We start from the raw sequence: 13,183 nt of genomic DNA, 5'->3' as shown, positions 1-13,183 counted from the left end.
CTTTGGGTGACTGTCCAGGCAGTGAAATGTCTCTGTTAATTCTAGAGTTTTGGAAGTTGCTTACAAGAGATTCCTGTTTACCAAGGTAATATATCCTTCTGGGGTCTTTAATGGAGTTAAAGACTAGTTATAGCTTTTCTTTTTTTTTTTTTTTTTTGGTTTTTCGAGACAGGGTTTCTCTGCAGCTTTTTTAGAGCCTGTCCTGGAACTAGCTCTTGTAGACCAGGCTGGCCTCGAACTCCCAGAGATCCGCCTGCCTCTGCCTCCCGAGTGCTGGGATTAAAGGCGTGTGCCACCACCGCCCGGCAGCTTTTCTAAGTTATGATTAAAGATAAATTAGATATAAAACTTTAGACTCACAAAGAAGTATTGTAACTAATTTTTCCTTGTTAACTATTGTATATGCAGTTTTGCTATGTTAAAGTTAAAACTTTCCTTTTTAATTAGACAGAAAAGGGCAGATGATGTGGGATGTTCTTCTGTGTGTGTTGCTTTTATTGGCTAATGAATAAAGCTGTTTCAGCCAATGACTTAGCAAAATGTAGCCAGGCTGAAAGAGATATAGAAAGTAGGTGGAGTCAGAGAAGGGCCATGTAGCTGCTGAAGGAGAAGGACCCAGAACCTTCCCAGTAGTAAGCCACAGCCTTGTGGCAATATACAAATTAATAGAAATGGGTTAATTTAAGATATAAAAGTTAGTCAGAAATACACCTAAACTATTGGCTGGTGCGGGACAATTCTGTATTCTGTCAATTATGTTTTAAGTGAACGCTGATTGGCCAGTAGCTAGGCAGGAAGTAGATGCGGGGCAATGAGAACAGGAGTGTTCTGGGAAGAAGGAAGCTCTTTCCCCAGTTCTGCACAGACCACGTAAGAAGCAAGATGTGACCTGCCCCGCTGAAAAAGGTACCAAGCCATGTGGCTAACATATACTAGAATAATGGGCTAATATAAGTTATAAGAGCTAATACGAAGCCTGAGCTAATGGGCCACTCAGTTTATATCTAATGTAGACTCTGATTTCTCTGGGATTTACCAGCTATGGGAACTGGGCAGGACAGAAACCCCAACAAGCAGGCCCTCATGTTACAATGGCCAAGCAGTATTGTAATTAATATAGTTTTTGTGTGATTATTTGGGTCTGAGCAGTCGGGAAATGAACAAGTAGTCTCCACCTACATCACTACAGGCTGACTGAGGTAGGGACAGCACCAGCCGAGAATGTGTTGACTCCCAGGAGATCCAGGGCCACTCACATACTTGTCATCAGGATAGAGGGACTCTATCCAAGCAACTGTCTGTCAGCTGAAGGAGACTGGATATGCTGCTTTTCATAATGAGTAACCAACATGCTTATTAGATGAATTGTGTCTGCATAGAGAGGAAAGCAGCTGCCCACTCAAAGTGCTTTGTTTTGTAATTTCCCTTTATTTTTGTGTGTATACTACGGTGCATATGTGAAGGTTGGAGGCTAACTTTCCAGCATCCTTTCCCTTACACCATTCAGGTCTTGGGGATTAAATTCAGGTTGTCAGACTTGACAGCGAGCACCTTTACCCACTGTTCCTCTAACTATTCTTCCCTGATGTAAAGTAAACAGAGCATGAGCAAAGATAACAACAAATGTGCCACAGTGTGTGGGGGGAGTTGGGGGAGGACACACCATAAGGCTTCAACTACACAGAGAACTACAGGCAACATCAGAATTCTGAAAGCCCGAGAAATAGTCTCCCTCAGGGAAGAGCACACCAGTTACCTAACCACTAAGGAATGGTCGGCCCTGAAAACATATACACACAAGTATAGACTAAGCAGGTTCTCTCCAGAAACATACATGTGGGAGGGAGGAAAGGGAGGGGGAAATTATATACTGTAATCATAAAAGAGTCAAACTTAAAAGTGTACATATTGAATTGTAACCATTCGCGTTATCAGGGACATGAAGAACGCCCTCAGTGTTGTCCAGCCATCACTGCTGGCCAATTCTGATGCTTCCACTGCAGAGGCCAGCCTGTCTGCAGAGCAAGCTCCAGGAAAGCCACGGCTACACAGAAGCCCTATCTCAACAAACCAACAAAATTCATGCTTGACTGTCCCAAATAGGATCTCGGTACTCAGGTATCAGGGACCAGCCCTGACATAAATCATTTCTTGTACTAGAGTGGAAGTGTGGGAATAAATGAAACATTTCACACGATAGCATCGGGAGGGAGTTTGAGGGATCCTTCATGAAATCCTAAATTCACACCCTGAAATTCACCCGTGTTTATTTTCCAAACAGCTTTTATATCAAAATGTAAACTGAAGGGGAAATTTCTTAGCATTTTGTTTCCCAGGTAGTGGGGCGGGGAGGGGGGAATGACTTAGGTCACATCTTGCCTATCTGTGCCTATTTTGTTATGTTCTGCCCATGCCCATGTTGTCACATAGACTGAAAAACACCTCTTCCCTAGTGGACACACTGGGCCAGGAGAACACAGCCGTATTCGCAGGCTGTCAGAGACTGTAGGAGCTGCAACACTTTGAAGTTAACCATGAAGAACATCTAACTTTAGACTAAAAAATGTGAATAATAAACTTGGGGGGGAAGGAGGGCTCAAAGGATAACGGTGTTTACCATCAACGCTGGCAGCTTGCCCTTGAGCCGAGGGACCCTTACAGCAGGAAGAGAACTGACTGCTTTGGGTTGTCCTCTGACAACCATGGACAGCGGCACACGCCTCTGCTCATATAATAAGCAAAGACTGAAAGTCTTTGATCTTGTTTTGAACTCCCCCCCCCCCCCCCCCCCCGAAATAGGGTTTCTCTGTAGCTTTGGAGCCTGTCCTGGAACTAGCTCTTGTAAACCAGGCTGGCCTTGTGCTCACAGAAATCTGCCTGTCTCTGCCTCCCAAGTGCTGGGATTAAAGGTGTGCACCACCACCGCCCGGCTATGATCTTGTTTTGAGACAGGGCTTTTTGTATTTTGTAGCCCAGGCTAACCTGGAGTTTGCTGTGTAGCTGATAATGTAGCTGAATTTTATTCTCCTGGGATGTTATTGGTGCGGCCTGGTTGCACCCAGAGGGCCTCAAACCAGTTTAGAAGTCCCAGTTTAAGGGGCTAGGGATGTAGCTTAGTATAATGCTGAATCCTGGGTTCAATGTCCAGCACCACATAAATTAGTTATATTGGCAGATACCTGTAATCCCAGTCCCTGGGAGTTAAGAGAATTGGGACTCCTTGGCTATTTAATGAGTTTGTGGTCAGTCTGGCCTAAATAAGACTAGATGTAAAAACAACAGACAAACCAATAAGAAGTGTCTGCCCTTTTGTTTGCCGTTGGCTCAGTTTTATGATGGTAATACTTTCAAGACCACCCAGGCCCTTCTCTGTTATTCCTACTGCCAGGTTCCCCAGGTGACTGCAGTGGGAAGTCAGCATGTCACCAACTACAAGGCTGCTAAGCCTGCCAGAGGTATGCTTGTGAGAAGAGAGCCCTTTCTCACCTTTCTCAGAGAGCCTTTGCTTGCTCTGTGGGTGCCAGCATAGGGCACACAAGTGTACTACTCTCCCCTACACCTCAGCCAAAATCAGAGCTCTCTCCACCAGTCACAGGATGTGGGTACGGTTCTGTAACCTCAGCAGGGCAGTGATTTGGGCTGTTTAGAAAACAAAATAAGAGCCAGGCTTGGTGTAGGCCTTTAATATCAGGAGGCGGAGGCAGATGGGTTGCTCTTAGTTTGAGGCCAAAATAGTCTTAGAAGTTCCAGGTCACAAGAGAAAAAGGCTTTTAGATTTAGACTGTGGCTATACTGGTGATTTGTCCCTTTGAAAGACAATTCTACAATAATAATTGTCTTAGTTCTTTTGGTGTGTGTGTGTGTGTGTATGTGTGTGTGCTCAGGAGAGGCCAGCCTGGGCTACAGAATGAGACTCAACCTGCCTTCCAACAAAGGCATGGTTGGTTACACATGACCGTGATCATCACTTGGGGAGCTGAGGCAGGGTGATCAGGAGTTCAAGGTTATCCTCAGCTACAAAGCTCTAGGTCAACCTGGGCTATCAGAGACCCTGTCTCAAATAATGAACCAAAGCAGAGCCAGCCCATGGCCACCACACCAAATCCTGCAGACTGGGTGACTCGATGTTCATTTCTTAGTGCTCTGGAGTGGGGAAGTGCAAGAAGAGCCTTTTGTGGTCAGTGACTGGCTGTGGGACTTAGTGTAGGATTGGGTGTTGGACCTCAAACTCACAGAGATCCGCCTGCCTCTGCCTCCCTAGTGCTGGGATTAAAGGTGTGCGCCACCACCGTCTGGCTCAAGTGCCTTAACAATAGCTGCACAAGATACTGGTGATCTTGTGGCAGCCCGACGGTGGTGGCGCACACCTTTAATCCCAGCACTCGGGAGGCAGAGGCAGGTGGATCTCTGTGAGTTCGAAGCCAGCCTGGTCTACAAGAGCTAGTTCCAGGACAGGCTCCAAAGCCACAGAGAAACCCTGTCTCGAAAAATCAAAAAAAAAAAAAAAAAAAAAAAAGATACTGGTGGCACCTGAGCTTCTATCGACCGAAAGATTTAAAAGATTAAATAAAGGAGAGGTGAGAGGGCTCTGCAGGTAAAGGAGCTTGATGCCAAGCCTGGCAGCCAGCATTCAGTCCCGAAGGCCCGATTTTCACAGCTTCTCTGTGGCACACACACACTCACACCCATAGACACACACCAAATTAAATATATAAAATTGTAGTTAAAAAAAGATTAAGTAAAAATGTTTTGGTGAGGCTGGGCATGGTAGTGCACTCCTCTTATCTCAGCACTTCTAAGCCCGAGATAGGACAATCTCATCTGAGGATAGCCTGGGCAACATGAGACCCTGTCTCAGAGTAACATAAAATGTAGGCGGACTTCTCTCTTGCCAGCAACTTCCCAAATAACCACACAGAGACTTAATTATAAGTGCTTGGCTGATAATTTAGGCTTTTTTTTAAAAAAAGCTAGTTCTTGTAACTTAAACTAACCCATATTTCTGTGTTCTACCACGTGGCTCGGTACCTTGTCTCGGTATGGCATGTTCGTTTCCTGCTTCCTCTGCCTCTTGCTCCCAATTCCTGAGATTCCTTCCTTATTCCCAGCATTCTTTCCGCCCTGAAAATCCTGCCTCACTACTGGTCATTTAGTTTTGTTTTTTTTATTAAACCAGTCACATTGACATATACACACACAGTGTAAAGGAATATTCCACAGTAAAATAAAACATAGCAAACAGAACTTATCTCGGGATCTGACACAGGCTGATTCTGCAGGACTGGTGACATGCTGCAGAGTGTCAGGTGTGTGTGCACAGTACCTGAGTGATGGCTCAGGCTCCCCTTGTGTCCCCATCAGGGGCCACCTACTTTCACAGGATGGCTACCCCTTCTTTTTTTCGTTGAGGATGATTTTTTGAGATGGAGCTTTATATAGCCCAGGCTGGCCCCGAATTTATTGTGTAGTCAAAAATGACCTGAACTTCCGATTCTTCTGTCTTCCAAGTGCTGGAATTACAAGCATGCAACACCGACATTCCTCCTGTGATCACCTTAACCTTTGAGTTAGAGAGGATTGACTGTTCACCAATTAAGCCAGGCTAGCTGGCCATTGAGCCCCTGGGATCCTCCTGTTCCCCCTCCCCCACCCTCCTGATGAAATTACAGGTGCATGCCACTCTACCTAGCTTTTATGTGGGTGTATATTGGGGATTTGAACTCAGATCCTCGTGCTTGTTTGGCAAGCATTTTACTGACTGACCCATCTCCCCAGCTTCGCCTAGCATGGTTTTCTAAGCGGAGAAAAGCTTTCCAACTATGTGCTTCCATCTGGACTCATACCGGGTGCACATCAGAAGCATAGCTGTTGGAAAGCATTTGGGATGGTGTCCTGTTTGTTCTCATGGCATGGCTTTCCTTCCCGTCAGCTAAGAACTGTCTGGGCTTGGCACTCCTGCCCCACACTATGACTCTACATGGTCTGTGCTCGGGGACAGGGTGGTCTGCGGCATGTCAGGTTCTGTTCAGCTGACATGGTAACTATGGCAAGGTTCCTACTTTGCTCATAAGGCAGCTGCATGGCTCAGCCCCTTGCTGTTGTCCTTTCTGTTTTCCCAAAGCAAACGGAATTTGTCCTTCAGCAGGTGTTTATCCCCCATCCCAGGCTATCATCAAACCACTGCATCTAATGCCCTTCCCAGAATATAGTTTGTGGGCTTAGCTGCTTTGGGAGGATGGCCTGGGATAAGACACCCTAACAACATGCCTGGAACTTTTCATTGCTGTCTCACGGCTGCAGGAGCCCCGAGTTCTTTAATGAAAAGCAACAGGGTCTCTCTGAGCCTCAGGCAGAGTGCATGTTTTATGTCCTGCAGCATTCAACTGTAAAATCTTGTCTGATTAGACTTAACCAGGCAGGCCTGACACCATCTGTCCTTGTTTGTGCCTGCACCAAAGACAAATCATTGGTTTTACTGATTAATGGTTGAAATACACCAGAATCAGCCAGTCCTGGCCCTGCATTGGAAAACAGACAGTGTTTATTTGTGGGAACGTGGCTTTTAAGGAAATAAGTGGTGGTGTTGGCCTTATGAGACACGTGGCTTGTCACACAGAAGTAATGTTTTGTTTTGTTATTGCTGTTTTCAGTTTCTAGAGACAGAGTCTCCCTATAGAGCCACAGTTGGCCTAGAACTTGCACTGTAGATCAAGATGCTCTCAAACTTGAGGTGATCCCCCTGCCTCTGCCTCCCAAGTGCTGGCTCATAGGACTGTACTTCCAAGCCCAGTAAAGAGTGGTGCTGAGAGGAATCACTACCAGACGCCTACCGCTTGACAGGAAATTAGTACATGTCTTTGTATTTACATTTAATTTGAAACAGAGGTTTTGTTTTTAACTGAGTGTATGTGTGTGTATGGGGGATGTACACATGAGTGCAATGCCTAAGGAAGTCAAAAGAGCATCAGATCCCCTGGAGCTGGAGTTTTAGGCGGTTATAAGACACCCTATGTGGTATTGGAATCCATACTCAGATCCTCTGGAAGAGCAGCGCATACTCTTAACCAATGTCCCTTAATTTTGGCTTTTAAGACGAGACCTTGCTATGAAGCTCAAGCTAGCCTCTGACTCTCCTCCTGACTCACTGAAATTCCACGTGTGAGCTACCACATCTGACTTCGACGATTTTTCAGAAAGCTTCAGTCAGTGTTCTGGCTTCATTTCTGTTGCTGTGACAAAATGGCCCTGATAGGATCAGTTTAGGGGGAGAAGGGTTTGTTTTGCTTCCAATTCCGGGTAAGAAATCATCGGTGTTGGGACTTGAAGCAGCCGATGACATCACCTCCACTGCCATGAGCAGAGATAAATGAGCGGATGCACGCTCAGTTGTTTACTTTTGCTCAGTTCAGTGTCCGATGTCTCTACTTTCATAGAGTCCGGGATATTTTGCCCAGGGAAAGGTAAACAGGGGCTAGAGAGATGGTTCAGCAGTTCAGAGCAGGCTGCTCTTCCAGAGGACCCAGGCTCAGTTTTCAGCACCCACCTGATGACTCTCAACAGTCTGTAACTCTCGTTCAAGGGACAAGACACCTTCTTCTGGCCTCTGCGGGCACTGTATGAAAGTGCCACACAGACTTATATGCAGGGTAAAGAGCCCTACACATAAAAAAATACAAATGAAAAAGTTAAATATTAAGGTAACAGTTTCCCTCTGGGCCAGGTGTGGTGACATATGCCTTTAGTCTTAGTGTTTGGGAGGCAGAGGCAGGTGAATGTGAACTCGAGGCTAGCCTGATCTACCTAATCAGTTACAGGCCAGCCAGGACTACCTAGTGAGATGCTGTCTCAAAAATGTAAACAAATAAATACGTTGCTGCCTTTGGACCCTATTGTTTCTCTGGTGTGCTGGATGCCACGTGTAGGCCAAGGGCTATTGTGACATTAGTCACTAATGGCTCTGCCAGTACCTCTGTTCTTCATGCACTCAGGAATTAAAAAGGAGACTTGTATGTTTTATGTGTGTGTCTTACCCGATGTATGTCTGTGCACCATGCGCATGCTTGGTGTCCTTGGAGGCCAGTTACAGCTGCCATGTGCATGCTGGGAGCTCAACCTGGATCCTCTGCAAGAGCATCAAGTGCTCTTAACCTCTGAGCCATTGCTCCCACCCCAGGAATTCTTTCTAAAGAGTCATTTTATTTGAAATGATGTGTATATATGTGCATCTAAATGTGGGTGTGTACATGTGAGTGTAGGTACCCACGGAGACCAGAAAAGGGCATCAGGCATCTTGTCACTGGAGTTACAGATGGTTATGAGATGCCCAAGGTGGGTGCTAGGAATTGAACTTGGGTCCTCTGCAAAAGCAGCAAACACTCTTAACTGCCAAGCCATTTCTCCAATCCCAACTCACTAAGGAGCTTTTAAAAATGCATCTTGGGTGATTCTGCTGTCCCAAACCCTCAGCAGCTCCTTGCCCTTATGGAAGCCTGCCCCTCAGCGTGGTGCAGAAGGCCTTCAAGGATGCGAGTTGCGCTACCTCTTTGTCTGATTTCCCATGACACCTCACCTCACCCCCTGTGACCTAGCTATACCGACCTCAGAGACATCACCCTGCTCTCTTCTGTCCTTTGCTCAGTCACTGCGGAGTCCTGAAGATCAAACTCAGGGCCTGACTTCTGCCTGCCTGCGCCCAGGTGTCAGGTGTCAGTTCTGGCTGGATTGAAGCAGCCCCTTGCAGGGAGGCTTGGGGGCCCAGGAAACTCATTGTGTCGGAGGTTTATTTATTTATTTATTTATTTTTTGGTTTTTCGAGACAGGGTTTCTCTGTGGCTTTGGAGCCTGTCCTGGAACTAGCTCTTGTAGACCAGGCTGGTCTCGAACTCACAGAGATCCGCCTGCCTCAGCCTCCCGAGTGCTGGGATTAAAGGCGTGCGCCACCGCCGCCCGGCTTTGTGTCGGAGGTTTACGAAAGTGAGACTCTCCCCCGCCCCCGCCCCCATGCTTGGTGTTTGAACACTTGGTTCCCAGATGGTGGCGCTTTTTCGGAGAGCTGTGAAATCTTCAGGAGGAAGTGGGTCTTTGGGGTGGCCTAAGGTTTTCTGGCCTCGGTACACTTGTGTCTGCTCTTTGCTTCCTGGCTGAGGAAGCAATGTGACCAGGTGCCTCGACCTCCTGTGACCACACCTTCCACTCAGATGGACGATGTCGTTTCTTAAACTTCAAACTGAAACAGAGCCCTTCTCCTCAAGCTGCTGGTCAGACCCTGGGTCATCAGGAGGAAAGCAAGGAATACAGAAGCCCACACGACTCACAGTGTCGTCCTGAGATTACAGAAACCCTTGCTCAGGGAGAGGAGACTGCCATGGGACTTTGAGCACATGGCTTTTGTGTGATACAGCTGTGTGAGCCCCCACACTTCTACACCAGCAACCAGCAAGTTGACAGGTTTGCCAGGCTGGACTGGGACGGAAACCTTACTTATTAATCTGCCATTGTGCCATCTGGGGCAATGTGAGCCCCGGAAAAAGCCCACATTCACTCTGAGGTTTCCATTATAAACATTTTAATTTAAGAATACTGATTAACACAGGAAACAGATTCATGGAATTGTGCACGTGGTCACCAGTTACACCGTGACATGTTAATTTCCTCGTCACTTATTGGCACTGTTGAACAATTACTGTAAACAAGATCACTTGGTCTTCGATGTTCGCTAGCTGTGGTTTTCTACAGTGAGCTGATATATTGTGTATAGATAAGTACAGATCTAGTAATTAGTACATTAATGTGCACAGTTTTGCATGGTTACCGAGCATCAGTAAGAATTATAAAAAAACAAAACAAAACACCCATTTATAATAAAAAGGGAGGACTCCTAAGACTCGCTAGTACTGGGCCTTGTTTTCTGCAAAATTGACACAACAGGCTAGAGAAGTCTACTAAACTCTACTACACTAATGCATGATGGGTCTACATCCAGACCTGCACACAGGAGCCTCTTTGTGGGTTCTGCCCTAGGCAGAAGCCTGCCCACCAGGCTTCCTGGGTTTTCACTAGCCTTTTCTAAGTTTTTACCATCTTGAGTTTTGTGGAAATCCTTTTCCTTGGGATTCTTTCAGTTAACCTCCAAAGATGACATCTCAGGAACATACTGTGCCCAAGTCAAGAACTTGGGATAAATGGCATAACTTTTGTTTGTTTAAAATGAGAAGAACCATCCCCAGGCAAGGGGTAAACAACACATCTGGATATGACTTTCTAGAAATGATTTCATTCTTCTGTCAGCACACCCTGTGGAAGAAAATAAAACATCAGCAACTCCCTCTGCTAAAGAGAGCGATTTCTGCTTGTGTCCTAGCTTAAGACCCTTGAACGCCAAGGACCTGGCTGAGTATTGCTTGTGGGCTGCTATGGCTCTCAGGAGGAAGCATGCTTGAACCAATGGGTGAATTAGAGTCTGGCCTGCACTTTCCTTGTGTTTTTAAATAAGACCTTGAAGCCTGGGATATTCTGGGCGGACCCTGGTTCCCTGGGGAAAGGGCTGAGACTATGAACAAACGTGCCCTCTACACAAGCTTTCTCCTCTCCTTGCTCTTCCTTGCTTTGTGCTTGACTAACTTTTAATTCCGGAGAATTCTGATCAAATACCCCTTTCTCCTTAAAGGTTCCTTGGACTTACTAATATTCAGAAAGCCTTGCTAGAGCACACATGCCACTCTGACCTCAACATTAAAGGGTCTGTGGTTCCCAGGAGAGTGGGAGTCCCCTCGGAGCAGGGCTTTATCTCATGTTTGTATTCCTGGTGCTTAGCACAGGGCCTGGGACAGCACACATGTTTCATGAAAGTTAGATGAGTGAATAAATTATTGATGTGGAAATAAACATACTGGTGGATGAAACGTTACAGGGAGGGAGGGAGGCAAACCCCATCACTTATGTGGTTGTGGAAATGATCTTAAACACGGCTATGAAAAGGGATGGCTGAATCTCGGACTGCAGGGTTGTGAGGCGACCTGGGACTCATGGATTGGCTGTTTCTATTAAGCATGCCAATGCCTTTCATCCTCAAGGCAAGTGAATTGATGACTATGCCTATGGAAGCATGGAAGCCAGATCTTTGGATGATTCAAGAGCAAAGGGCTGAACTGAGAAGCCTGGCATACCCATCTCTCCAGATACTCAACGAGGGCTCCAGGATGCAAAGCAGATTTTGGGAGAAGACAAATCAGCCCCTTCAGTCTACCTGTTAAACGCTGCCTCTCTGAAGGATGAGGGGCTCTGCTCAGGAGTCTCTCAGGTCAAGTCAGCTCTAAGAACACCACGCCTCCAGCTGAGATGCTGGAGCCTGCGTAAGCACTGGCTGCTGGCTGAGGGTAATGTAAGCTCCCAGTTCAGGAAAGGCCCAGGCTCTCGGTGGAGTGGCTTGGGGTGGGGTTGGGGGGCAGGGCAAGTCCAAGAACACCATCATGAACCAGCAAGCTGCTTTTCCACGCGTGTTGTCTTATGCCTTTATAACGAACACATCGCCTTTAGCAAGAAGTCTAGCAGTGGTCCCCTGGGATGGAAGAGCCCTGCTCTGGAGAGATGGGAAGGTGAATGAGTGGGAGATGGACTCTGAAGGTCCCAGAATGAGGGGTCGCAGGTCAGAGGCCCTGTGTTTATGCTGCTCCTCTGTTCAGGCTCCAGAGGCAACTTCAGCTCCCATGTGTCCCCTTGGGTCAAGACTGACTCAGGGTGGAGAATGTTGCCTAAGAACTACCACCAATGCCACTCAGAGATCCTCCAGGAACACAGGTCAGTCAGAGACAGAATTTGCAGGTCAGGGACATTACCAAGAGCACAGGATGTTGGTGTCTAGGATACCAGAAGCCCCTCCTCTCCCTCAAACACACTCCTTATCTCCCTACCTGTCATCTTCCTGAGAGCCATCCAGACCCTCACTAAGTGGGGCATGGAGCTAGGGATTTGGTGAGAAGCAAGGAGATTTGATTTGTGCAGGACAAGAGGACATCAGCATCTTTAATCCCAGAACAGGGTACTTGAGATGGACAGAGAGACCCAAGGATCCTGCCCGCCCACCTCAGAGCAGATACAATGGCGTTGAGTGGCTTCTAAGAAACTGGTTGGTCCAGGGTTGGCAGAAATGTGGCCTCATGGCCTTTCCTAAGACAGTGTCCAAGCTGACACAGAACTTAAGGGCTTTAACCAATTGGCATCATGAGTCCCACAGGGAGGAAACTCAAACCCAGGTCCTCCTGACCCGCTCTTCCTCTACAACCACTGAACGATGTGCCTGCCCCACAAATGACCCTTCAGTTAATGCATTCGCCTCTGATAAACTTGGAAGTGAAAATATGAATTAGGCAAACTAATCAGGTTGACACCGCTGACCAGGCTTTCTCTGAATGTCACGGGAACGGCTTCTTTACTTGAAGTCTGCTAAGATGTCACTGAAGATGTTGAGGAACAGGTGAGCGTGGTGATCCCTGAAGACCAGCGTGGGACGGAAACGGATGGACTTGTCACCACAGCCCCCCAGTACCACACCTAGAAGAAGAGCAGGGTTAGGTAAGGAGTGGGCGACTTGGGGGTCAGCAGTCGCTGTCATCTGCCCTCTATTGCTCTGTCCTGCAGGCCCCCATCCTCCTTGTATTCATCCCTCCTTTCTCCCCTTCTCTCTTCCTTTACCCACCCTCTTCTCTCCTTCCCTCCTGATTTTGAATTTTATTTGTTGGTTTTCTTTCTTTTTTTTTGAAACAAGGTCTCACTGTGTAACCCTGGCTGGCCTAGAACTATGGAGATCAGGCTGGCCTTGAATTCACAGAGCTCTGCTTGCCTGGGGTTAAAGTTGTGTGCCGCTAGGCCCAGCCTTCCCTTACTTTAAATGTCAGTTCTTTTCCCCCTACTGGGTTGGACGGTAGAGAAGTCTCAAGGTAGAAGTTCTTCCTTGCCGGGAACTCATGGTAAGTGACTACATTACGAAAGCACGTGCAGAAGAGTTAGGCCCTTAACAAACACGCGGACACTGCCGGTTTCCAAAGAGGGATTTCGCCGTGTGTACTGGGCATATTTGCATGGCTTGCTCATTTTCTTTGGAACTATTTTTCATATTTTAGAAAAGAGGCTAAGGCAGGCATGGTGTCACATGCCTGTAATCCCAGCACTTGAGAGATGGAAGCAG

The 13,183-nt window shown here is 47.1% G+C and overlaps 1 protein-coding gene across 1 annotated transcript in view; it reads right to left on the bottom strand.

The window, feature by feature from the left end:
• Window positions 1–11,991: 11,991 nt before the first annotated feature.
• Abat (4-aminobutyrate aminotransferase) overlaps window positions 11,992–13,183 on the bottom strand; it is a 90,181-nt gene continuing 88,989 nt past the window's right edge. Inside the window, 1 exon segment of the mRNA XM_038325147.1 lies at window positions 11,992–12,549. Within this exon segment, the coding sequence (XP_038181075.1) occupies window positions 12,428–12,549 (122 nt within the window). The 3' untranslated portion in view covers window positions 11,992–12,427.

This window comes from Arvicola amphibius, chromosome 4 (assembly GCF_903992535.2).
Source record: "Arvicola amphibius chromosome 4, mArvAmp1.2, whole genome shotgun sequence".
Taxonomy (NCBI): Eukaryota; Metazoa; Chordata; class Mammalia; order Rodentia; family Cricetidae; genus Arvicola; species Arvicola amphibius.
The sequence above is the reverse complement of the archived record's forward strand: the minus strand, read 5'-3'. Positions and strand labels throughout refer to the sequence as shown.